At 44.0% G+C, this 27,856-nt stretch overlaps 1 protein-coding gene across 4 annotated transcripts in view; it reads left to right on the top strand.

Annotated features, from left to right (window-relative positions):
• Positions 1-519: 519 nt before the first annotated feature.
• LOC125775210 (rho GTPase-activating protein 100F) overlaps positions 520-27,856 on the top strand; it is a 46,961-nt gene continuing 19,624 nt past the window's right edge. For 2 of the 4 annotated variants that reach the window (XM_049445765.1, XM_049445764.1), the window contains exons 1-6: positions 12,599-15,035; positions 20,031-20,318; positions 21,981-22,103; positions 22,207-22,344; positions 25,434-27,491; positions 27,557-27,831. In XM_049445765.1, coding sequence (XP_049301722.1) covers positions 14,988-15,035; positions 20,031-20,318; positions 21,981-22,103; positions 22,207-22,344; positions 25,434-27,491; positions 27,557-27,831 — 2,930 coding nt within the window. In that variant the 5' untranslated portion in view covers positions 12,599-14,987. Of the gene's footprint in view, positions 4,694-12,598; positions 15,036-20,030; positions 20,319-21,980; positions 22,104-22,206; positions 22,345-25,433; positions 27,492-27,556; positions 27,832-27,856 lie in introns of those variants that run through there. The other 2 variants (XM_049445761.1, XM_049445763.1) reach the window with 2 other exon arrangements.

Genomic DNA, 27,856 nt, shown 5'->3' with positions numbered 1-27,856 from the left:
CACAAGCAGCAAAAGTAGCAAACATTGCTACACATAAACCGAAACCGTCGACCATCAAATACGGTCCTCGTACCATGGGACCGTTGGGAGAATCGAGAGTGGAGCTAAAGAACCAGAGCACAAACAGTGTGTGAACAAGCAGTGGCGCTACCATTGAAGCAGAGAAAGAGTAAAAAGAACTACATATAGCGAGCAGTTTTGATAGCAAATGGGAGCGAACGTACATTGGTTGGAAAATCTGTGTGAAATGTCCCCAAGCAAAAAATATGTGAAACCATACAGACACACACACACGAGATTTCTTATTCTCCAGGAGCAAATACTCTTCTTTTTTTTTTTTTTGAAAAACCTCTCCCATTTATAAACTTTCTCCCAACGGTGGCAAATGGGCGCGAAAGCCATGCTGGGCCGTATGTGGTGTGTTGTGGAGCCCACCACCAGCATAGTTGAGCGCGAGAGCGCACGTAGTATGCGAAGAGAAAAGCGCCCAGCAAAGGCTCCAAAAACCCCAACTCGAGACTGAGTGAATTTTCACTGGCCAAACGGTTCGCATTCGGTCACCACCGCTGGGAGCGCTCTCATGCTCCGGTTATTTTTATAACCCTCCGGTAGTGGCTTTTCTTTTCCCGATACTGCTACTGACTGAAAATTCCTTACCCGAACAGCAAAAAAAAAAACAAAAAAACACAAAACCTCCCTGTTTTGGAAAGCCCATCAGGAAAAGCAGCTAAGCTAGGAAGGTGTCCAACAAATCAGAAAAAATTAAACAACACAAAAGAACATCAAACTCATTGCGTGTGTGCGTGCGTGTGGTTGTGCGTTTTTGGAGGTGTGAAGAAGGTTGGAGTTTCGAGAAAGGGCAGTTAAAAAAAAAGGTAAAGAAGGTGCTTGACAAAATTTGTGTGACAGAAAAGCTTCCACTGCTGGCAGGAAAGCAGCAAGTGCAAGATCCTGCAATTGTTGGTGGATATGATCTAGTTTGCAGCGTTGGTGCGTTGCTATCGTGGAAAGCCCTAGTAACCGTCGCCTTTACGATACGCCTGTGTGTGAACTTTTGTGCTGAAAGGATTCTTCGTTCTTCGCGCAACATAAACCTTGAAGCTTGCTAGTGGAATGTAGTTCAAATCATCCCAAAAGCCGGAAGTTGTACCGTTAAAGAAGTTGCAAGCCTCGCAGGGAAAATGTTATGTACAGCTATAAGTGCGAACATTAAGCTTCTTTTTGGTTGCAATGCGTTGCGTGTATGTGAGCGTGGGTGTGTGTGCGTGTGTTAATGTGCATGTTGGTGAATTTTTTTTTCGGTGCTGAATCCGTACAGTTTCTTCTCGGTCCAGTTCCATGGCAGTTTCAGGCACAGTTGTGTGTTAGTGATTTTGTTGGGAAATTTTTCATCCACTAACTGGCCACGGTACGGAACAGTTGAGGGTGGGTGGGGATTGCTGAAGAAGATGTCGACCCGGATTGCTACGACTTGTGATGCATTTGTCCACGTGTGTATGTGTGTGTGTGTGTGTGTGTGTGTGTGTGTGTGTGTATGTGCTCCCATTTGTGGCTATCTCTTGTGACAAGTGGGTAGAAAAGGTTTACGGGGAAAATTTTCCTTTGAGGAATTAAGATTTTCTTTTGCTATGTTTTTTTTAATATAAAGAGAATTTTCATACAACTGTTTAGGTTATGAAAAAAACGTTAAAAGATAAGAATTTCCACTAGTGTGAAGAAAAAAAAACTCCCAGTTCAAAGAACTGGAACAGATGAGAAGCGAAAAGGTGCGAAGGAAGGGACAGCAGCAGTTAAATATCGATCGTAGGACTTTTTTTTGCTGTTGCTGTTGTGTGTGTTGCTCTCTCCGAATGCTATGAAAACGGCGAACAGCGAACATGTACGCACTCACGGCCTCACGTAAACACACGACTCATCACATTTACACACACAAACGTACACAAACACACACGCACACCAAGCGTACTGGGTAGTATTCTCATTCACGTGAAGCCTAAAGGCACCACGATTTTCCTAAGCGCCACCATGCGGGAGTAAAGCTGCAACAACCGAGTGAGGTCGTTGACGGTATGGTTAACGGCGTCTGTCTGTATGTGTGTGGGTAATATCGTGAGCCTATTATTCTCTCCCTCTCTAGCGTCAGAGCGAGTGTGTTAGTAGGCGTCGGAATGGGATGGATTTTCCGGCGCGCATGCACGCAGCCTACTTTGGGAATGGAAGAATTTCATGATAAGAAAATGCTTCGGGTGAGCAACAAAATAACGAAGAAAACGGCAAAGATGCTCTCCGGAAGGGAGCGTTGGAAAAAGAGAGAGAGAGAGAGAGAAAGTGAACGATAGAAAAAAAGAGAAAGAACTGATAGATAGCGTGAGAACGAAAGAGAGAGAGAGAGAGAGAGAGAGAGAGTGAAAAGGAGAGTGTGTGAAATGGGAAGGGAAAAAACACGGAAAACTCGATGAAGATATACATGAAAACCCCTTTTTTGTGACGAAGGTTTTCTAGCGAAACGTTGCCTGTTCTTGCCTTTGCCACAGCTATGGTGTCACGTGCCCTGCTAGCCCACCACCATAGGTCCGGGGTGTTTTGCTGTGATGCATCAGGACGCCTTATGTGCATAAGGCAAAAACCGGAAGAAACGTAGCGAAGGACGCTGCAATTCCGACACAAGCGGAACTATAATGCTTGTAGATGTAGGCCATCCGTAACGGGAAACAATACCGTAGGAGAAGACAAAAAAAAGCATACATACATGCATCCATTAGCTGGTAACGAAAAGCATACACTCAGGTACCGGGCGCCTCCATCAACCGGTAAAGATCTTGTCCCAGCAAACTGTCGCTTCTTTCGCGGGTTGTATGTTATTTCCTGCCGTACGTCACATTGCACAGGGAGCTTTTTTTGTTATTATTTGCCAATTATCTGAAGTAACAACGAGGCTACGATAGCATTGTTTTTGATGGGTGAAGCTGGTGAAGTTGGCGGATCGGAACAAAACAGAGAAAATCAACATTTGTCTGACAGAATATGATGTGCATGGGTGCTGTAGTTGGATGTTCTAACTCGCAAGAAATGTTTCGTTTACTGGAAAATAGCAACCTAACGTGACAGGTGTGATGGTTTGTGTCATGAGGGGTTTTTGTTTTGTTTGTTTGTTTGCCGAATGTTGCTCTAAATAAAACACAATTCGAGGAATGAAGGAAGGACACTAGCAACGAAAGAGAAAGAGGAAGAATTGTCGAAGGTTCTCCCATGTAGGTAGAAGAGCAAATGAGGTTTTATCTTCAGCGTTCTATGCTTCTTCCTTAGCGAGTTTTGTACGTAAAAATAGACCCAGTGGGTGCATCATGTGACATCATTTCCTTGATGCTATTCCAGTTCATCCTTGGCTTCAATATTTCTGCTTAACTTGCCATGGCTATCGGATGTCCATCGTTGCGTACATGTTTCCAACGACGATCTAGATGAACTCCCAATTAGTCCCAATTCCCAATTCTATTAATTAAATCGTTTGCTTAATTATCTTCGATCTGTACCTCACAATTGCTCCGTCCTGACTCTATTTCTCAGCTGGACACTTTCCGGGAAAAAGGAATTGAGTAGTCCTCTCCCTCCACTAAAGACAATTAGATTAAATAATTAAACCCAACTAACAAAACTGCTGTGCCCTCTCGTCTACTTGTTCGTCTACCATTGGCAGCAAAAGGCCCAAAGATCCGCAAGGCGTCCGATATACGATAGAGTGAAGATTTCGTCTCCGATTAGTGACTGGGTAGGACGTGTGTGATCAGTGCGCCAGTGATACAGTGGGTCGATGTGATGTGTGGGTACAGTGTGCCAACCAGCCGTGGCTGCACGCAATGTACGCGAGGAACGCGCCGCTCAGAATGAGGAAGGACCCGTGCCGTGTGCGAAAGTGTGCGCAGCAGCAACAGTGCCATCGTCGATCGGAACCTCGCTCGGTCGTATTGATCGGTGGTGGTGGTAGTGGTGGTGGCGGTGGTAGTGGTAGTGGTAAGCTTCCCAGTGCGTTGGTAGCTGTAGACGGCGTCCATCGTGACGCCCGACGTCCCACGACCATTGGGTGTGTGCGCAATCGAATCAGTCGTCAATGAGTCACGTTCGTTCCAACCAGAGACTTCAGGAGCCGTACGAGCAGGAGTGGCAGCAGCAGCAGGAGCACGAGCAGGAGTGGTACCGTGGTAGTAGTGAGCGTAGTAGCGAGGACCGGTCCAGGTCGTCGCAGCAGCTGCGGCAACAGCTGCGGCAACACCAGCATCAGGAGGACGAGGACTCCATCGAGGAAGTGGTACGGCTGCATCAGCAACAGCTGCAGCAGCAGCAGCAGCAGCATCAGGTCTACTTAGGGCCGGGATCCTCATCAGTTCGCCGACGGTCGGCCGGTGTGCAAGTAGGGGGAGGCGGCTGTACCGGGGGTGCCGCGGGACGGGGCTTCGTTGCGGCGGTGGGCGGTGTTGTTGGGCAGGGATTCCTTGCGCTACGACGCACGCGGGTCCGAGCCGGTTGCGCCTCATAGCACGGCCGGAACAGCGCTGCCAACAGCCACAGCCCGAAGCTAGTCGTCGTTTCACGCGCCCGACGTAGACTAATGCAGTGGCGGAAGTTCGCACGGCTGAAAACGACTGCTACCGGACATTCGCGCACGCGAAGAATGCTTTGTTGTGGCCGAAGAAAGGTGAGTAATATTTTTTTCCATTTAATCGCAAACATTTCCCACTAATTAGAGCAAGGATAAATACTTCTCTTGAGTTACTTTTAGTGAAGATTAATAACAATTTTTAAAGATCGTGAGAGGTTTCTATTGACTGACCAAATAAAAAGGTTTTTTATCATGATATTGGGGATTTGCCGAGGTTTATTAACAATAGATATTCAGTGGATATTCCAAAGGTGTAATGCGTTCATCTGGATATTCTGGAACTCAGGGCAGAACTAGAAAATAACCACATTATGGTATCATTTTTCAAAACTGTTTAAAATTTTTAGATTCCAATATTTTTTTTTACAAAACACCAGTCGGTACCACAAACTCATCCTTTTTATTTACTGCATTTCGATGGAAATCCTACAATAATGCTTCATTTTGCGCTTATTTGTTACCTTCCCTTCAACAAGTCAAGATCAGACCTGGTTTTGGGGAGCTTCTGAGTATAAATCCCTTAAGAGCGATTTGTAAGCAAATTCATACCATTTTTCTTCTCATCTTGCAAGAGAAAGAAATGAAATATTCTCACTTTCCAACTTCATCACAAAGTCGTGGAACCTCATTGGTGTTTGTTGCTGAATATTTGACATGGAAGAATGAGTGGAACAATGTAAGTTATCAGTGTCAAGTATTGTCTAGGTTATCAAGAAAAAAAGAAATATGTATAATCATTTGAAGTGATGAAAAAATTGAACCTTGATAGACCGGAAGATTACACTCATTACTGATGAGATTTCAGACTTGTTTCATATTTTTTATACGACGCCATTATTTAGATAAGATCAGACAGATCGTAATTGAACAGATGGTAAAAGCATTTTGTTGAATCTTTTAACAAATATAAATACTTTTTTTGTATACCAATAAGTAGGTTTTTTTTAAAGACTTATTATATTTAGATAAAATTTTCTATTAAAAAACATAAATTATTAGACAATTATAAACTGTATTAAAAAAGCTAGGTATATTCTTATTTTTGTAATAGCTAATATAAAAGTAACATTCGCGTGGAAATCTTTTCATCAAATGGCATTTGCCCCAAAAATAACTAAATTTTCTTTGTTTTTTTTTTGTATATAACATCATTCCCCAAGCATCCAAGCTCTCAAAGATTAAGGAAAAGAAAATATTTCCCTTTCCTTCGGCACAGATGCAGCACGGTGAAGCTGACTGCTGAAGGGCTTACGCGGACAAAACCGCGATAGCGTCTCCGACCGTTGTGTGAGCGCGTCGAATGAAAATTTTCACCACACCGAGGACGGTATAAAATGAAAAGTGGTAGAATGGGGTTGGCGAACCTCGAATACGGGGAAGAGATGGAAAATATAGGACAATGGGCCAAGATGGCGAAAACAGCACCGGCCGTATAGTTGGGCCACTGGGAAAACATAATTTATATGGATAAACAACGAATTGAACGACATCCATATTTCTCCGGGTTGCTCCGTTCGTTTTGTCGTGTACGGTACTCGCAAAGGGCGAGGGGGGGTGGATGTTTTTGGGGTAGGCCACCCCACCCAAGTAGGGCCACGATCGTTATGTCGCCCCGATTGTGCTTATGCGCGCATGGGAGTGTATGCAAGCGCGTGTATGTGTGTGTGTGGATTTGTGTGTGCGAAATTGGATCCTGGCTGCCGGAGGATACGGCAGCAACACGGCAGCGACACTGGTGCTTTGGCCATGCTTGTGAGAATTATGTTTTCAGGAGCAAAACGTTATGGGACATCGATTTTTTGCGACTTCATCCGTTGTTCTTCGTTTTGGGGTTGGTTGAACTAAACGCGAGTTTGCAAGCATCTGACAACTATTCGGAATTTATTCGATCCGCCCATTGCAACACCACAGTTTGTTCCAATTTTGCTCCATACAATGGAGACGCCTGGTTGTCTTCAGTACGAACAGAGTGGAAACCTACGGAACTAGTTTACTGACCCACCGTCACAAGCAATTCGATTGTCTTGTACGGTTCCAATGAATCATGTAAGTCTCTGCGAGAAAGCAAACATTTCAGAGCGCTTGCAAATTTTATTGATCAAAAAGTAAACCGAATTCATCAACTAGCATTAAAATAATTTTCATTTGTGATTTTTTTTATTTAATACATGAAACATTGTAAGTGTTGTGTATGCAGGTGAAATTAACTCGATCCCAACGACACTTAACGCCTTGGTTTGTCACTAAAAATAAAAAAAAACAAAAACACCAACTTCTATTTAAATTGATGGAGTCTTGTCCGCAACAGCGTTCAGCGTATAACGCTTCCCACCATTCGTTCGCTCAATATAGCAAAATGGCGAAAGTGTAAAAGTATGTTATGTCATCGGGGATTAAACACCGATTTTATTACCATAAATTTTCCATCATTCCGAAGAAAAGCTCCCAACGTTCGGACCGATCGCTGAGACGTCGTCGTGCAAAAAAAAAAACACACAAACGGACGCAAGGAATGTTTCGTATGCCGTACGACGTCCGGACCGACCTCGACGAAAGGATTCTTGTCTTCTCGGCGCACACGGGAACATTTCGGTCGGTCGGGTTTCCATCGAAGCAAATGTTATTCCTTTTTTTCACCCCGCACCGTCCGGAACACGGAAAATAGCGAAAATTCCTCTAAACGAACATTCAAGTCATGTCCAGAGTTCAATATCACGCGCCGGGATGGGGAGCAAAAAGAAAAAAAAGCCTCCTAACCGGACAGCGTTTTTTTTTTTGATGGTGTGTGCAAAACCACGAACATCATGATAATAATAATAATGATAATAATCGGTTCGGTAATGGACTGGTTTGAGTAGATCGTGCCCCGTTTGGCCCGGAGCGTGTGATTGAGGAGCTTAGGTTTTCGTGATCGATGCAGTCCGGGACTTCGACCGGGCCGTGATAGATTCGGCGGTATGAGATGGGGTCTATTTGAAGTGTGCCAGAAGTGTAGTTCGAAACGTTTGTAAACGTTTTCCGACCACGGCTGACCCAAAACCTGTGCCTTTGGCGTTGTATGCGAAAGTTTGCCGTAGTGTAACGATGAGAAAGTAATTAAAATGGTAAGAGCCATAAGTGGTGTTAAAACTTCAAGCACTAGCATTCTTATGTGTAGAGAGAGGAAATGAACAAAAAAAATGTTTTTATGTAGGTTAGAAAAGCTTCTGCCTTACGAACAAATAAAGCAAGATTAAAATATTTTTTATTAGATTTTTTAATGCATTTCGTTGCAATATTCGAAAACAAAAGGTTGCAATATATTTCATTCTCACAGCTATTAGTGTAATTATTAATACATGGAAGCACTTTCACTGCAAAGCTTGAATAATCCAATCCATAATCAAATAACCATTTGCGTCTGGTTTGGATATCGTTTTTTGTTATAGACGAATGAATTCTGCTTCCCATAAAACCTTTCTAATGCTAGAACTGTGTACGTCGAAACGAATTGCTGCACCATCTTCACTCGTTTTGCAATTGAGGTTTTAATCAAGTCTACAGCAAATTGATTCACCTTTTTGCTAAACAATTTCTTCCAATTGCAAAACCGGGCATGGTGAGATAAAAGTGAGTGAAAAATCATTTCCGATACATTTGCTGTGCCAGACATTAACGCCCGAAGGGGTACAAATCGTCGCAATGTGCAAACTCATAAAGGGTGCTAGTTTTATATTTTCTATGCAAACGTTGCATACACTCACTCACGCAACATCCGTTCCCCGCCCCCATATAATATGCTTTGAAGCAAAAATCAATTTCCGATTGCATTTCATGTTTGTGTCTACTGATTACTACTGGAGACTTACGGATTAAAGGGGAGAAATCTTTTCGATGGAAATCTTACACAAGATTAACAATTTTTGAATTTTTTGTTTGTAACTTATTTTTTAAAATTTTTGTAAGAACAGCCGTACCGTAAATCTTTGGTTTAACTTACTTAAGTAGTTAGAAAAAGGTTTTTTTTTAAATATTATTTTATGTATTTTCGTACTTCTTTTTTTCATTTGATGTGTTGATTCCTAATATGTTATATAACAATTTTAAATAAATACCTAATTTAAATTTTTTAAAATAAATGCTGATATAAGACTCTAATACAAAAAGTGTTAACAAAAAAAACTACTCAATTGGGTAGAAGTTGTAAATTTAGAGTGAAAAGATTTTTGTGTTTTTTCCCCAAAAGACAAGGCAGACAAAAATCCATCCTTCTATGGTGAAGGCACCAAATTAGCATAGCAAGCATACTTAGCCATGGTTAAGCATGTCGAGATGGTTTTCCCTCGACACACAGGAATGACACAAAGAATGCTAGCTCAGATTAGGACACGAAATGAAAAATGCATAGGAATTTCATTCGAAACTGCTTACCCGAATCACATTCCCTCTCCTTCTCCCTCCGTCCTCCCCCTCCCCTCACCCCATACTCCCCTTTACCCATTTCGAAACTGAATGAACGAGAGAAGAAGATATATAAAAAAACGGTAATACAAGACCCCGAATCGATTGACGCTCCATTGCGGCAGACATCCGAACGCCGATCGGATGCCGTTGTCGTCGTATGCGCTAATCGTACTATAATACTATCGTACACCTACAATCGCACGCACGCATACGAGAGACACAAAACGGTAATGGTTGTAGGGATTTTTTTCTCGGAAAAATTGGGTGCATTATTACATCGCACCGCACTGCTGCACATAAACCTTATCCTTCTCCATTTTCGCCTGTTCCGTTCCCTTCTGTGAGAGGCATATATGATTGTCTCGCGAAAGTAAAATATTTCGGCCATTCTTCCTTTCAAGCATCAACAGCAGAAGTAGCAGCTTCTGGGTTGAGAATGGGATTGAGTGCAATTTTTTCCGTCTCTCGTCCTACGATGAATTGTTTCAGCGCACTCTCCCAACCTGACCGTGCTGCACGGGATACACAAGTGCAATAAATGGGTTGGCTAGTGTGCCAATACACTGTCAAACGAGCAAAATCCCCACTCTCCCCCTTTTCCGGTCCGCTTTCCACCCCCTGCTGAATGCATGTTTGTCGTAGACTGCAGCGTACTTTTGATAGTATTCCGTTCCGCGCGTAGTACAACCGAGTCCTTCCGTTCTGCTTTACCCCCTTTTTGGCTACAGGCTTCTCTCTACCACCCACCCAATTCATCCCAATTTTATCCTGACACACACACACAGACACACGCATGATCGTACTCTCTCTCTTTCTCTTCGTAGAGTCTCGATAGAATCGGGATGAACTCTCTCGGCTCCTGTCACGAGAGACCGTTCGGGATAACGTTAGTCGGGATGGGATGCCGTAGTGGCGGTAAGATGATTTGCAGCTGCTGTTGCAGTGTTCGTTTGATTTACAAAACTATTATTACCATTGTTTGTGGAGAGATTTTTTTTGGTCCTATTTCTGAGTTTGAAGTTTTCAAAAAAAAAGAACCATTTTTGTGTCTTTTATGATGATTTTATCTAAATGCAAATCAAACGACACTGAACTTTATCTTACAAATGATACGGCAAGATTTCGATCTGATGATAATTAAACCGAACAAGTACAAATCGGTCTACATAACGTTGCTCGTTAGCAGTGGCGGTTTTGCTCCATTTGTACGGATGCGACAGTAATCGATATTTCTCATCGTCCCATCGGCTCTCTTCTCACGCTGCTACGCAAACCGTACACAGCAAATGTATTGTGACAGTGACTCCATCTCCTAAACGCACTCTCCCACAACACATTATTTTTTTTCGTATTGTTTCCTTCCCACAAACCGAGCGGGAGAGAGCGAGGGAGAGAGAGAGAATCGAGAATCTCTGAAGGGCCGATGATGTCCACTGGCTGTTGTATTGCCTTTAAGGGCAATCTTACCGTACGGTTTTTGGGGATGGTACAACGCTCCGGTACACACGGGGCACAGGTCAATAATCATTACGATGGTGTTTCTCTGCTGCTGGTATAAGTCCCATTTTGTAGCATCCACACATGTGCACAATGGTAATTGCAGGCAATCGGTGTAGGTGGAACGTACACGAAACCAGAAATGGGGAGGGTGGGAAGCATCTCGACGAGCAATTGATAGCGAAAGAGGTCGAGTGGGATTTAATGTGTGAGTAGTTCTTTCGCTCGTTTCCTTCTTTTTTTCCCCTTTGGTTTCCCGATTTCTTTGCTTAGCGAAGGTCTTTTTCACCGTTGCTCCAGTAAAATGTGCTGAAGTAGGGCAACTGCTGTATGATTCGTTAGTAGATCGGCCGTCGCCTGGCTGTAGTGTCGTGCAGTGGAAAAAAAGATGAAGGAGAAAAATTGCTTTCTCAGCTGTGCATTTGCATTCGAAAAATCCGTTTAAAAGGGCTCGTTTTGTAGCTACCTGCGAAGATGGACACAATACAAGACAGCTGACGTTGCGTAAGCTTTTATCTGATGCTTGAAGTATTATGTCGATGTTGAATGTACAATCAAATCACAAGCACAAACCTGTGGTATTGTTTATTAAAATCCACAATAAAACCTCCCGCCCGAAATCACTCCCGACCTCTTCGGAAAATTTATGACTGATAATCAGCGACTAATTAACGGGGTACATTTCGTTCAATGCCATCCTTCCGTCCTGCATCCCTGTTCGCTTTTTAAGGGTGGATTTGTTTTGTTCAACGTGTTGTTTTGTTTCTTTTTTTTGTTAGGAAAATGTTTCTGTTCTTTTTTTGGTTTGCTTTCTGGTTTGTTGTTGTGTGTTGTTTTTTTTTTGACGAGCAACTTTGGAGCTTTGGTGAAAATACGTGCTACATGGACACGGACACGCACAGCGATCATTAATGGTTAATGCATAATTTCCTCTGCAGCGCCGCATCGGCTCGCCCCCAAAGGGATCTGATTGATGGCGGTCAATTAGTTGGATGGAAAACTGGGGAGATGGGTGGAAGCGTGGAAGGGAGTTGGGCCAAATGTAGGGAACAGTAGGCTCGAAGGTCAGACAACAGTGTGCGCACACACACAGAGGGTACGGTACACCCACGGTAAACGGGGGCGGGTGGTGTTCCGGTTAAGACATGGCACAGGACAGTGAAGATGAAGAGCGATAATGCCATTAACCGGAGCATTGTAATTTGCCTTCGATTAGCGGTACCGAGCACGGACGCTGCAACACAACAACAACAGAAAGCAAAAAAAAAAAAATAAACATAAATGTACCCCGGCACGCCAGTGCTGATTGATGATTGGTAGGGTTGTTGTGGTTGTTATGTTGTTTTGCGTGTACATTCCAACATGTTTGTTGGACGAAGGAAAATGCAAGAGATATAACAGTAACAAAATTAAAGTTGTTGCTTTCCAAGTGTATTCTTGGGTAAGAATTTTATTTCAATATTGTATTAAATATTTGTTTTTAGCTGATTCTTTACTGCAGGATAACTTAGCCGTTCCCTAAATGCCACTGAGTGATCGTTGAAGTAGAAGTGTTCGAATGAATTGTTAAATACCCTCAAAATAAAGGAAACTGGGCCATCTAATCAGTACATTAAGCTTATTACTGATGACCATTTTTACCTAAACTGATGTCTTTTAATGTTGAATAAGAATTATTCGTCATTAAACCATCACGATTAATATGATAGATTTAATTAAAAGTGATGAAGAATTCAACAATGAAGCCATTTGTAAAAAAAAAAACAAATTTTTGTGCTAAATATTCACCAAGAACTGCGGACTGTTACTGATGCAGAAGTGTGTGGTTTCCTTTTTCTATTTTATCCATATTTTCTCACAGTTTAGCCCATAATCTTTTACTATCGGCGACTTTCATTAATTTATGGTTCATATCCTGGCTCGTTAAGCTCATTGACGCGTCTCTTTATAATTGCTATCTAAAACTGAGTTCTGATCTGATCTGATCTGAAACTGAGTAAAATAATTGTGTTTCTTTAGTATTGGAAAATTTCCATGACTTGATGCGTGCTCTGAACGCCCTAGACAAGAGATGAATTAAACACTTGAATTAAAATAATTCTTTCTCACATTTTTATGCAAAACTGACATAATGTTCATAAGATTACACCTTCAAACTCCCACACTGATCAGCTAAAGATAAAATTCCCATCACCAACATGGCCACAGCTGTAAGTGATCTTCCATCTTCTGCTTCTATTCCCCAACGGTTAATCATCTTTCTACGATTTCGCCTCTACCAAAGTTACATCTACCCGATTTGATTGTTTCAACACACAGGTTGAATGAAACGATGGCATTAACTCCCACTCATTCGCAGTTATCGGCCCACGGTATCTGCTTGGGGTTTTCGCTTGCTATGCATATGCACCCACCGACATGGCATGGCATTTAAATCCATCACTTTCGTCGAAAGTTCGCTCTACGCCCTCTACGAAACGGCGCAGATTTGTTTGCATACCGCCAACACAATGCTCGATTGTTCGAATTTTATCCTTGCGCAGAAAAAAGAGCAGTGGAGAGTAGGGGAGCAGAAGGTAGGGTATTAACTTGTAGGTAGGGTCACGGTATCGATGTCGTCGTCTACATTCAAGCTTGCATGAAAACGGTTCGGTTAGCAATGGTGGAGCATGTTTGCATGTCCTTTTTTTGCGAATGTCACGCGAATGCCTGTGGACATCTCGTGACACGAGGCGCGCACACACACACACACACGCTCATGGACGCACGCAACACTCCATTTTGAAGTGTACGCACACGCTGCAAGCGTAAGGATAATCACGATATACTCCATTACTACAAATGGGGTGGGAGATTGTACGGCGGCACTCACACCCACACACACACACACACACGCGAGATGTGAGTTACTCCGCTTCTTCACATTGATGTAGGACGTTGATAGTATTTGTTCTACGCTTCGATTGACAGCCTTTCTATAGCTCCGAAACTTTTCGTGCAACCTTTTTCTTCGGCCCATTCTGAGACTGAGCTACTTGAAAAGGATACACAACTCAGTCGCAACTGTGTTAGAGTGTCCTTTGAAAGGATGGAGAGAGAAAAAACCGAGCGTGTGTGAGAGAGAGAGAGGGACCATGTCTCGTCTCGTTGGTTTGTTGGTGGGTGGTGGGTTACCGAATGTGGTCGTGTGTTTTTCAAAGCTTCGGCTCTTGGAGCACACACGCGATATTTCGTGTCCCAGGCGCCGACCGATTCTTCCACTCCCAATGTTCCAATCCTCCTACCACCTTCCAAAAACGTGTTGGTTCTAAACGCGTATGTATGGGTATGGTCGAGAACACATCTTTCTACCCAGAGTGGTGGATCCAATGGATTCATCCACTCTCGGTCGGTCGGTCGGTCAGGTTCTAGGTGTCCGTGCGTAAAACGGCCATATTTGGACGGTGCAAAGCTACCCGTGTTTGCCGAAAGGGGGGTTTTCTTTTCAATTTTTTGTTGCGGTGTGTGGAGAATTCCTGCAAGACGCGGCCAATATCAGCCTGGACCCGGGTTACTGCCACAGTAACTGTCCATCCTGTCCGTCCAACCCGTACCAAAAAACGGGGAAAACGATAGTAAATGTGGCCACCTGTGTGTAGGTGTGTGAGTGGAGTGAAGGTGTAACATAACAGTTTCCACAAATCTAACAAGCGGGACCAACCAAGATTCCGCCTCACCGAAAGTTCCTTAACCGTGGCGTGTGAAGGTGACCCATTTGCAGGTGACTCCGCAAATCGAAGGGCCACCGCAATTCGTCGCTGATCCTTGTGCCTCCGATGTAAAGCAAAAAAAAGAAGAACGAAACATTCCTATTTGGGTCTGTATACGCGCGATTGTGAATGTGTGCGTGTGTCTGTGCAAACAGTTGTGCAGTTTTGTTGTTTGTTTGGTGGGTGGCTGTGCGTGAGTAATGCACGTGATGCCTTTCCCTTTTTTTTCCTTTCTTCGTTGGAGGTTAGTCGGGAACTAGTGGAAACGGGTGAAGCATAAAGCACAAAAAGAGAAAATTTTTATGTCAGATGCCAGATCGGAATTGCAGTGTAACGCGCAACAATCGTGCACAAATCGTGAGTGCAGTACAACAATCTGCGTGGGGCCAAATATCGACAGGAAACATAACCAAACAACAAAAAAACCAATCAACGACATATCAAAGCAGTGCTCAGTAGTGGTGGATCTACAATTGTAGAAGAGAAGATTAATTTTATTAAGTACATAACTAAGCAAATAAGTAGAAAAAGTTAAATTGTGTGTGTGTGTGAGTGTGGCTTTGCAAAAGGAAAGAAACAAAAAGTTGTTAAGCAAAAAAGCATTCAGAAACAGGTGAAGGACGAGTGTTACTTTTGGTTAAATGTGCGATAGTGCCACCACCGGATGCTTTTTCACGCGGAGCAGCAAGGTGAGGTTGGGCTTTTTTAATGTGTGTTAGGTTGGCTGAATTCTGTGCCCAAAGTGTGCAGTCCAATCGTTCCAAATTTTGTTCCTATTGTTTGCTCCATACAGAATGGTACCTGAAGCGTCTGTAAATTGTATCTAATGTTCTTCACGTTGCTCTTCACCGTTGCATTATTCATCCAATTTTCCTCCAAACGAGATTGCTTGATACGGTGGCAACCCTTGTAGATGGGGTTTTGTAAACCGCGCCGTGGGTTGTGGGGGAGGGTATGAAATGAAAGAAAAAACTATGCCAGTGTGTGACACAGTCACGCACCTTCTAGCATCGTTTAGCTTTCCCGCACACTCACACATGGAAGTGAAGCGAGCGAAAGCTCTCCCAAAAAAAAAAAGTTCCACTTCGGGTCTGTGCTCGGGAGCGAAAGGATTCGCTTTAGAATGTGTGAAAACGTCACACACGAGGAAAAAATATATTCTAAAAGATTGTGTTAGTGTGCGTAGTGGTGGTTAAACGATTCCTCCACTCGTGTAGTGGTGAGACCGTTCGCTCTCTCTTCCGTTCACTCTCTCTCACTCACTTTCCATGCTGGGGCTGTTAAACGAAACGTTCTACAAATGAGCGACGATGCGCGCGATTTTTCCATTTCCCTTCCATCGTGTGCGTACGGTGTGCAGAAAAAGGGAAAAAACAGACCGAGTGGAAATTCGGCGTAGCTTCCTAGCGCGCTTGCGTGTGTTCGTGTGGCCGTCCGCAGAGACGACAATGATGACAGCGCGGACGACGATGACGGTTCTATTCAACAGTGGAATTTTCATTCACACCACACACCACACGTCCGTCAGCGGCATAACCTTCAGCTGCACCACAAACCTTTGGCCATCGAATGGTTACGGCTCGTACACAGCATTTTGTGTGTCACGGAATCGTGCCCGGGTTTTTTTTCTTCTTCATCACACAATCATTAATGTAAAAGTATTCATTCTCGATCGTTCGCCGATGTAAAATCATGCAATTTGGTGTCAGTGGTCATGGATGGTTCGGATGGTTTGTAATAACTATTGGAGTAAAACGTTTTTCTTTTAAATCATTGACCTAGCTGGTTTGAATTAATTAAGCATTTGGGAAGTGGTTTCACAAGAAAGGACGAAAAGCAATTATTGCTTATGAAGGAGGACTTTAGATTCATTAGAAATGACCGACAATACAAAGAAATGTAAGATTAATTTTGTACATTTTTGAAACCAAAAGTTTTCCCATTCAGTCTCCCTCTTTGCGAGAGGACGAAATGCGACACACATTCTCCAGATTTCATTAATGCTGGACTAATGTGACTCACTTTGCTTACAATTCAAAATGGTTTCTATAAAAAGGGTGAAATTAAAACAGCATACATAATTGATTATATCTCCACAAGTTCCATGGTACCCGGGATTTTTCACATGAAACCGAAAAACTTTGTGAACCATTTTAAACGAAGGGAAAAGGTTGGACTTTTCATTGGAATAGAGCCAAATATTCACTTTTCTTAAAGTTAAACCAACACAATAACGGTGAAAGGGTGGCATTTCGGTTCAATGCATCATTTAGTCTGTACCAGGACCAGTGTACGTGAAGTGCGGTTCCGACCGCATCCGTATGTCTGCTTACCTGCTGATGTCACTGATGATATGGCAAAGTTTACCCGTGCACTTTCCGCGATTTTCCAACCAGCGAGCGAGGGAGTTGATTTTTTTTTTCATCAAGATTGTGCACTTGACGGGTAAAAAGTTGTGACAGTAATTAGGGCTTAAACGTGTTACTGTGTAGGGAGATTACTTTGCCAGTGCGGTGAAACCAATGCATTCCGAACGTGGCACTTGACGGATGGTTGGTTGTAAGCTGGCTTGAACGGTGTGCACGCTGCACCTGGTAAATTCATGACCTGGCGAACGCGTTAATGGAAAGGCTTACACACAAAGTACACTTGGAACAGTTTGTAAATGTTGCATCATGGTTAAGGCGTTTGGAGCACTTTAAACGATGATTAAGGTTAATTACGGAAGAAGCATTCAAAAGTGTCGCATTCATTGTTGGGCAATAACGGTGAAAAATCATCAAAATGGGAGTATATAAAAAAGTAAATGAAATGCATTTAGCGGAAAAAATTAAGAAGCAGGATATTATCCAATGAAACTGGTCCAAATCCAAGGCAGTTGTGCTCTAAGAAGAAGTGTTATTCATTCACTGGCTTTGCAAAAAAGGGGTTTTAGAGAATTTTAATTATACTGTACACAAACCAATATTTGTCAAAAGGTTTGATGTGATGGTAAAGCTGAGAAGGTTGTTGATTTTTCTTCGAATGTAAACTTCGTTATAATCATTTTTCAAGAGTTTTTCTAGAGTTTTCTATTATATACATTGGAAAATGTAAATTCGTCCATTTTGAATCAGGTTTGAGATGAGACTTATCATACTCAACCAACAAGCTTAAACCAAACAAACAAATACTGATTTTATTTTTCATATAGATTTTCCTGCTTAAGATCGGGAATTGCCTTAATATTTTACAGATTTATTGGATAAACAATTTTATTTATACTTTACTGTATCTAATCATAACTTCAATTGCTCAATTGATTCATAGGTCTTCGAGAAATTCTTTGCTTGACAAAAATGCTTTAATTTAAATATCTAATTCTTCCAACGTGTTGAGTGTATATCATTCCCTTTATCTTTACGTACTTAAACTTTTTTTTCGAACTAATATATATTTGAACATAAAAATCAATTTAAAACTAGAAATAAGTGCATTTCAACATGTGCATAATTTTCACTCTCGTCTAAACCCTTTCCATGAGTAATTAAAATATTTTACGCACATTGTTGAACAATTCCGGACAACCGCACAGAAGAGTTTTCGCCGAGATAAAGCATGGCGCAAGAATGTGTCAACATTCGTTTAACGAGGGCGTGTATGTACACAGCTGTCCATACAATATTTATACATCAAAAACCCCAAAACAGACCGAACGCTCTGTCATTTTTCGCACACATGTTTTCAAACTGTAAAGATGACGACGGTGCTTCCGATGATGATGACAGTGATGATGATAATGGTAGTGCTAATAGCGTGATGCCAACTATCCCAGCACGCCCAACATTTCTAGCCTCTAGCCTCTAAATCAACTAAAAAAAAACCCAAAACGTATGCTTCCCGTCACTTCTCGCACGGTTTCGGTCACATCACTTACCCACCCATAAAAACCCCTGTGTGTCCCCAAAACGCATCAATGGGGCACGCGAACATGCCACCGTGCGCTCTCGGGTGGTGCTTATGCTCACCGGTTTCGGGGCCGGCATGTTTGCTGGCGCAGATTAGATAGTAATTGAATCCGGAAAAGTATCCCAATTAGAGGACGTTTAAGCGAATTAGCAATTCAAATCACGGTCGTCCCGTCTTTTTCCGGTGGCTGCGTTTCGTTCGGTTCAGTTTTCTCACCAAACTGACCAACTCCGGGTCCATGGCCACCAATTTAGCCTCCAGACCCATTTCGAGCCACCCGCCTTTCAACCGTCTTTGGGGTGTGTGGAAATTCAATTTTACGCGTTCGCTGAGGATGCCGAGACGGTCAACGTCTGTTTGTTTAGGCTTGGTTTGCAGATGGTTTTCCGATGCATAAAACCAAAAACTTCCGAACCCATTTGCCGGCGCTTATGCAGAGCGCTAAAAGGTCGCACATTGGGCGGACAAACGCGAAAGCACTTTCACCGTGCATGTCAAAGCCCGGCCGTAAGATTGGACGATAACGAGTGGTGTCTCGAATGGTGCGAATGAAACGACAAGAAGCTAAGTGGATGAATTTAGTGTTGCCATGTGCAGCGTGGTTCAGATGCCCCCTTGGACGTCCGTTTACCCGTCCGGAAGCCTTCCGATGGTTTGGTTACGCGCTACAGCACGATCGGAATCATTCGCTGGAACGAACATTACGCTCTTGATTGCTTTAATTGAGCATTATGGTGCGTTTTATCGTTTTCTTGGAAATGATACATCATTGTGCCATCGATTGTGCACCTTTATCCAAAGGTAACCCGTCACGGGTGCGGTACTGTGCTGTGATTGAAAAATGAATAATACAAAATTACTTTCTTCAGCAGTACAAAAAAAAGAAAAATACATACATAACATACCCAACTGCCAAAGGAAGCGAACAACTGACTCTTAAACAAACTCTCAGTGTTTTGCAGAAGAAAGCCGCACTTTAGTGAATGGCAAAGACAGCGGCCGTTGAAAGAAAAAAATGAGAGAGAAGAGTGAAAAAAACAACATGGTAGAAACCCATTTCGAAACATGCAATCTGCCGCTTTCAACGGTCGCTGTCAGTGCGAGAAAAAGGTGATCATGTAACGGCCAACCATCCATCGTTTGACGGTGGTGAAAGTGAACTTTTGAGCCACGGAATCACAAAAAAACGTACTTCGCCCGTTGCATTAACGGCCATTTCTTTCGGGCTTTTCTTCGAATGAAAAGAAACATAGAAACGCTTGGTAGGGGGATGGTTGTGAGCAAGGGGAAATGTTTGCGTGCCGAGGCTGCTGAATTATTAATCATCGATTGTGTTCATCGCGTTGAAGCTTCGTCTTGGCTGTCGGATGTGTGGTGCTGGAATTGGAGGATGGGCTTGAATTTTCAATATTGTTCGCGATTTCCGCTGGTGTTTTTTCCCCCGCTTCAAACCATCGTAAGACGATTTTCCCGAGGGTTCGTCGATAGTGGCCACTTACCGGGAGGCTTTGCGAGAGTCTACGATACCAAACGATAGATGGATAGACTTTATTTCCCAATTTTAGCAGCAAGGGGTGAAATATACCTACAAAAGGAGAATAGAAATGTGACGGAATGGTGGGAGGGAAATTTGTATACATTTTATCATCATGATAGGCTCTTGATAAAAAAAGCATTCTCGCACTCACTTTGCGCGCTACACATTTGCTAACATTTCACCGATTTTCGATTCGCAGGAAAATGGAAGATCCGTGCCTGACCTCACTGCAAGCCCCGGGCGGGCACCGCCGGGTCCGATGCCTTCCCACCAGGCGCAGGCACTCCAGCAGCAGCAGCAACACCAGCAGCAACAGCAGCAGGGGCTGCAGGGACACCATCAGCAGCAGCAGCAGCGACAGAGTTCGAAGGAACCGGTCCTGCTGCAGGGTGACTTCCGGAAGGTATCCGGCATCAGTTCGGAGATCTTCCGGCAGATTGAGGCGGTGGAAAATGACCACGATCCGAGTACCGCGGCCGCATTGGAGGTAGGTTTTTCAGATAGATAGCATCCATTAGTATCGGTTGGGACGGTGTAACGGGAGAGAAGATCATACAGGACCATAGGGAAACGCAAAAGGTCGTTCGTCTATATTTAGTTTTGTAAAGTTCCGCAAACCGGAAGTGATACGAGTGCCTGTGCTTCGTGTGGATTTTCTATGGCTGTTTTTTATGGTTTAACAAAAAATTCTCGTTGTTTCATGTTAATGATACTAAAATATTCATAACAAGTCGTTAAATTAACCACGAGTGTAGTATGTAGTATAGAAAACACTTAAGATAGTAGAACAATGCCAATCTGAATGAATTATCTGCTTTGAAAATGGTTTAAATTTCATAAACAATGGTTATTTATTCACACTACAACAAAAATATTATCAGTTTTACATTTATTATTACATTACTGAATTTGTTTCTGTTTACTTCTATGAAGTACTGGGCGCCTCCATCAGTTAGTTTGTGCTGACAATTTAATATATTGTTTATTTTATTTTTCTTTTACCTTAAAATAAAGTTATTTTAAGGTAAGTTATTTTTTTAATAAAACATTTCGTCAATATTATGTAGCATATTCCCTAAACATATTCCATGAAAGGAATAATAAAACAATTTGCTAATGTTGTATGAACATTTCTAGATTCAATTGTTTATATTTTTTGTTCATATTTTTAAACTTTCGTTAAGAAACACGATCATTCTAGTATTAATTAAAAAGAAATTGTATTAATTATTTAACTAACTAACTTTGAAGAAGCGCTTCTTGAAGATAGCAATCTGGCTCAACTTGAAATGAAAGATTTATATTTTTACCATAGAAAAACATTCAACACCAAAGTTTATTAGATTGTTTTAAATGCCACATTTGTTTGCAAACCAAACAAATCAAACCACAAAGTAAACACACGAGGGGATGAAAACTTGTTTGTGAAACAAAAGCAAAACCCACCCCCCATGATGGGTCGAGTGATGCTTTTATCTCGTCAGGTGAGTTTTTGCCCATTTTGTGGACGGGATTCTTCGTCCCTCGCGTTCCTGGATAACGGTTGTGGCTTGTGTTAAATTTGGCTCATCTCGTTCACAAAACCGTGTTGGATGGCATTCTTCCCCACATCAAAGCCAACTCAACTTCATGCTCTATTTCGCGAGCGACCGTGTGTAGTGTATAGACCGTGTCGTACGCAGACATACATCCACTGGTATGGAGCACTGTCTTTAGAGAACGAACGAAAAAAACGCTGAAAGAGTATGGTGGGATACGCTTCAGCAAAGCTGACTATTGGATGGACGGTTCGCGCATAGTGATGTACTTGTTTAGCACATTCTTCAGCAGCAAAACTTCAGCTCAAGGTCATACACAAACTGCCTACGGCATGCGGCCAAATCGTAACAGACCTTTCTTCGCTTAGCGCACGGCAACTGACAGGCTTTTGTGCGTAGCAAAAGTTTAAGATGACACTAATTGAGTTTCGCTGTCTTCTTGGAACGGGCAAAAGTGAAAAGAAATGAATCTCCGTTTCTCTGTTCCATGGTTCCCAACTTTACTTCAACGTTCCATTGACGTATTGGATATTTGTCTATTTCCCAATGCCATCCCTCAACGATTGACTAATGTTTTGTCTCGTTTCTCATCGTTTCTCGGTCGTTTTCAGGTGGTGGAGCGAAGGGGAGAAATGATAGTTCGCATCCTGGAGCCGCGATGTATGGGCAGTCGGCAGGCCATCGATGCGGGGCAGAAGTTCCTCAACAAGAGTGACGCTAGGCACACGGTTCAGGTAGGACGCTTGTGTCCGGCAATGGTGATGGTGGCTGTGCGGATTTTATTTTAAACTTTACCTTTTTTTATTCTCTCTCTCTCTTTCCCGCTCGGGGTTACAGCTGGTGGAGATCGTCAAACGACCGGGCCAGACACTGGGCTTGTACATCCGCGAGGGCAACGGTGCCGACCGGTCGGATGGTGTGTTCATATCTAGGATAGCTTTAGAGTCGGCCGTTTACAACAGCGGCTGCCTGCGGGTAAGTTACGAATTAGCAGTGAGCAAACCAGTCTCGACGGCTCATGATGGATGGAAATTTCAATTAAACGCCAATTAGCGCAAAAAGTGCAAATGCTTTCGGGCGTAAAATTAGTATTTATCTGTTTAGGCGATGGACAAATTAGGAAGGAGAAGGGAAAAAACCCTCTAAGAAATAGCCAACGCCTGGGCAAATAAAAACATCGAACGGAAAATTTGTGTGAAAAATAAAAAAGAAACATTTCACCGTCATCGTTTTTTCCCCGTTTAACAAGAAGAACATACACAGTGAACAAGTTTTCCGAGCACAAAAACTTTTGCTGTAACAATGAATATGAAAATTTTTGACATTTTGTTTACGTGCAGTGGGAGTGTTGCTTGGGTTGCAGGGTTCGAGTAGCTAGTAATTGTATGGTGCTGGCTTATTTTTAATTAAAATCATCATCAAAGATGATTCGCTCCCTTCGAAAAGCGTTAGACGGCTTTAAAGATGAAAATTATTAAACATTTTCCTAGGCGAACTATTTTTAGCTCGCTCGATTGCGAGCAAAAAATCGGATCCATTACGTCGCGCTTGTTCTGGAAAGTGTTTCTTTCGAGAACAAGGTAGTCAAGGGATTTGGTAGGATGGAATGAGGATTATCACTCGCTAAAAACTTTTGTTTAGATTTTAGCAGCATTGTGGCTAATACTTTATCAGCATACTTGTTGATGAATATCAGTTCTCTATTAATCAAAAAAGTTACCGAATGGAGAATGTAATACATTTTAGAATGGAATTTAAAATGAGTAACTCATAAAATATTTTTTTTTAAATTATAATGTACTCATTTTCAAACAGTAGCGGCTAGAAGCAAATAAATAAATATAACCGCACATCAGCAACAACATTATCTTCCTTTTTTTATCTCGACTCAACTCGAGTTCCTTTTAGAAACTGCTGGTGACAATAGCCAACGTTTTATGTTGTTTACAAACCCACAAATGTTAAAACCGAACATTACCGCATTGGATGCGATTCTCCCGTATAATTATTGCTTTTATTTGTGGTCTTACATTGCCACAACGAAAGTCAACTTCTAGCAAATATCTTTCAGTGCCATAAAGATCTCGACTAGTGCTCAACTAGCAGGCAAATGTGTGTGTATGTGAATGTGTGAGGACTGCGGACTACCATTTGCACATTGTAATTGTAGTCAATAATACTATCATTAAGATGGTATAAAAGTATTAATTAAAAGTTTCACCAGCGGATGGAAATGGTGTGCACTGGTGGCGAAGACTTTTGCGGTTGCCAAGTGTAATGGTCTGCACAGAAACGCTCGATTCGGTTCATTGTAGCGATGGCAAGTTTTGTTCGTTGAACTGGTCGCTTTTTGATGTGGTCACCGGATATCACTGGTGTGTGGTTTTCCGTTTGATTTGTTTTGTGGAATGCAGCACAAATTCAACGTTTTACCATTTGCAATTTTTCTCCGAATAAATAGATAACCATATAAAATAAGACGACATCGAATGGGAAATAAAACCATGCAAAATGGAAACTTTAATGGAACTGTTTCGGACATTTATAATATTGCTGCAAAATGTTTCACCCCACCTTGGAGATGCTTCCAAAAATCACCATTTATTTGGGGTTTGTTGCTTTCTATCGTTTCTGCTACCGATCAGAAGAACGACCAGGCGTCTCCATTGGTTGTGACGTTCTGCTGAAAGGGTTTTTACACACGCGTCCAATCGCATTACATAATGCACGGTATCTTTTCCTGCTCACCACCACCATCCATCGCGTGTTTGCTTTCACCCTTCGAAATAGGGACCAACAAAAAAACCCGAGTATAAACGACAGTGCAAGGAACGAAATGTAATAATCTAGCATGCGGCCTATCAGTACCGGCACGCTGGGTTGGATGGATCGGTAGCAGGTAGATGGCATGGGAGGAGGAAGGGGGGAAGCAAGAGGTGGACCTGATTGGATTGAAGCTGCTTCGGCAATCGAAAGATAAATAGAGCTATTACTCGTAACGGGCGTTTTGCGGAAAGGACATTCACGTTGTTCGCCACGGGTAAAGGAAGTTGTATCCTTTGTGCATGTGGCAGATGGCCGGACAATTGAATAAATGGCGAGCATGTTCTTTTGATGGTGCTGGCTCTTGTGCAGTAACGTTCGCCAGAAAGTAGCAAACCTTAAAACATGGTTGAATGGAATGTTAAGAGCGTGGTGTGGTAGTTGGTTTATGTAAACTATTCCATTACCAGAAAGGTAAGAGCGCCAAAACCGTTTAAAATGATCCTCTAGAACCTTGTAGCAAAAAAAAAAGATTTTACTAAAACTCCAATTTTTGTAAAAAAAAAACGACAACGAGCAGATCGACTTGAAACTTGAAGCAAATGTTTTCAAGAACGCCACGCGTAAGACATGATGATAACAAAACACGTCAACAACGTTACTGAGGCTGTTGATTTGATGCTTGTTTTGTCTATGTGCCTGGTACACATGTACGTGTGCAAATGTTCTTTACAATAAAAAAAACTCCCGGCAAAAGGGGTTTCGCTCAAGTTTGAAGGGCACTTGAAAAGAAATGTTTTGTTTGCACGGTGCGACACGCCAACAGACACCCGTGGCGGAAGACAAAACAGAGCTAAAACCGTGCAGCTTTTTGTGCTTTTTAAGGCACTTTTGTGCCTGTTCCCGGGGTGTTGTTGCAACCATCGGCTCAAACCCTACATCATCCATTCCTTCACATGACGTGATAAGACTGTTGCGTCAGAGGGCGCATGAAACTGACATAAGATGGGATGTGATTTTTTTAAAAAGGAAGAATGTATGATAAGCATGTCTTGGAGTTGAGAAGATGGAAATGTAAGACAAGGAAGGAATACATTTTCTTTGGGATGGTAAAATTTTCTAGCTGTTACATTCAAACGAACGCTGCTTACGTTATTGTCCATTGCTCCTGAAGCTATGCAATGCGATTATCATGAATAAACACCAATTGTATTGAATATGTTCTATATTAGACTTTTTTACCATTTCTCCCTTTCTCTCTCTCTCTCTCTCTCTCTCTCTCTCTTTCTCTCTCGCGTTAGGTTGGTGATGAGATTCTTGCGGTAAATTTGGTCGACGTAACGCGGATGTCCCTGGACGATGTGGTGATCATCATGTCCATACCGCGCCGACTCGTGCTGGCTATCCGGCAGCGGCGTGGCAATCGTGGAGCGAACTCGCCCGGTCCACCACAGATGTCACGCCCGGAGCAAAAACCACCGCCAGTCGTCGTAATCAAGCGTGATCTGCGCGACGAAGATCTGGACGATTCGGACCGGGCACCACGTTCCTCACGGTCGTCGCGCGAACGCCGTACCGGTGACGGTCGCGAAATGACCGAGTCGCGGTCACGTCTCGGACTGGGCCTAAACAATTACAGTCCGCAAAGTGAACAGCTCGATCTGTATTATGGTGGTGGTCGGGGTCCAGGCGGTGGCCCGGTCGAAACACCTAGCTGGGGCTACAAACCGCCGGCACCGCCCTCGTCGGTCATCACGGAGCAACCGAAAGGGATGCACGGTGGCTTCCAGACATCGCACTCCTACTACCAGAATGCTGGCACACTCGAAAGTCTAGCGGAAAAGGTGCACGCATTCTACCCGTCGGCCACCACTAGCCGCCGAATGTCGGCGGGCCCGGCCGGAGTGGCCATGAGTCAATCGCATCAACGTTTCCCACGCAGCGGTTCCGATCAGCATCTGCCGCGTGTCGAGTACGCGGACTATGCTTCTCTTGGGCGGCATCCTTTGTTGGCACGATCCAGCCTAAAGTCCGATCTGGTCGGTGCGGCACCGATCGCGGGTGGCACGCTTGGACGGTACGGGCGTTACGATGCGCCACCCCAGCCAAGCCGCGGTCCAAAGTACGGTCCATCACCACTGGGCGCGACTGCCTCACTGCAGCGCCGATCACGTCCCGCACTGGACTATTCCAGCGATACGGAAGCGACCATCGGACCCCGGCCAAGCTACTACTACTACAATCACCCGGCAATGGCAGCGAGTGGTACGATGGGCCGTGGCAGTACGCAGGCACTCGGTGGCGGGCCCGAGTTTGCCAAGTTTAACTCGTTACCGCGCGAACGGCCCGGTGCCGCACGGTTGGGCCTACGGGGGCGTATCGCCGACCGGCTGCAGGACGAAGCGGATGGTAATGTGTCCGCACCGGAGTACTCACTGCCAATACGGCGCGATATTCGTGACCTGCGCAATCGCATCACGGCCAGCCCGTCGATCTTCACCTCGGACGAGTATCGAGCGTGGTTAAGGCGAGCACCGAGCAGTTCGGCAATCTGCGAGCAGATGCGCGCTTCGCGGGATCTTCTCAATCAACAGCGCGCCCACCGATTCTCGTGCAGTGCGGAAAACATCCATGACGTGCTGAAGAACACCGAACACATCTACAGCAGCCGTACGGGGCTTGGTGTGGGTGGTGGTGGTGGAGTCGTCGGTGGAACACTGGACCGACACTCGATGGCAGCGGGCGGACCGCGTATGTCCTCGCTCCCGGTACGCTCCCTTTCTTCGCAGCACATTGGCGGACCGTCCTCGATTCGATCGCCGAGCGTACGCCGCATGCGACAGTTGCTGGAGCTAACGCAAGGTGCCGGGGTTGGTGGTGTGCCGGGCTCAGTAGTGGCGGCCCTTACCGGCCATCAGAGTCCGGCTCCAACGCCCAGCACAACACTGCCGAGAGCGCACCGTCAGATCGATATCAATCCGGCTGAGTACACCAAGTACAAGCTGGACAAACCGGTCGTGGATGCGGTCGGTATGTCGGGCATGCTCTGGATACATCTGCTGGCCGGGCGTGGTTTGCGCGCGATGTCAGAAACGTCCCAGATACAGCAGCCACTCATACGCGATCTATACTGTGTGCTCGAGTGTGACCGTATCCACAAGGCACGGACCGTCGTACGGTCGGGCGATCTGCAGTTCGATTGGGACGAATCGTTCGAGCTTGATCTCGTGTGCAACAAGCAGCTGGATGTGCTCGTTTACTCGTGGGACCCGCAGCACCGGCACAAGCTGTGCTATCGTGGAGCACTATCGCTCACGACCCTGCTACGACAATCACCGATACATCAGCTAGCGCTTAAGGTGAGGTTTGATCTTCCATGCGTTGCCTAAGGATATTCACTAGGAATTTTCTTGTTCGTGTACAGGTTGAACCCAGAGGTACCATCTATCTGCGACTCCGGCACACGGATCCATTCCAGCTGTTCCGACGTCGCGGTCTGCCAAGCCTCCGGGGCAACGTTCCCGCTCTGTTCGGTGCAGATCTGGAGACGGTAGTGACGCGAGAATCGAAGGGAGCACCCGGCAGTGCTCCGGTCCCTATTATACTGCGCCGCTGCGTCGAGGAAGTAGAACGACGAGGCTTGGACATTATCGGTCTGTATCGTCTTTGTGGTTCGGCCACCAAGAAGCGATTGCTGAGGTAAGATTGCGCCCACGAGATACTT

Source organism: Anopheles funestus, chromosome 2RL (genome assembly GCF_943734845.2).
Source record: "Anopheles funestus chromosome 2RL, idAnoFuneDA-416_04, whole genome shotgun sequence".
Lineage (NCBI taxonomy): Eukaryota > Metazoa > Arthropoda > Insecta > Diptera > Culicidae > Anopheles > Anopheles funestus.
The sequence above is the reverse complement of the archived record's forward strand: the minus strand, read 5'-3'. Positions and strand labels throughout refer to the sequence as shown.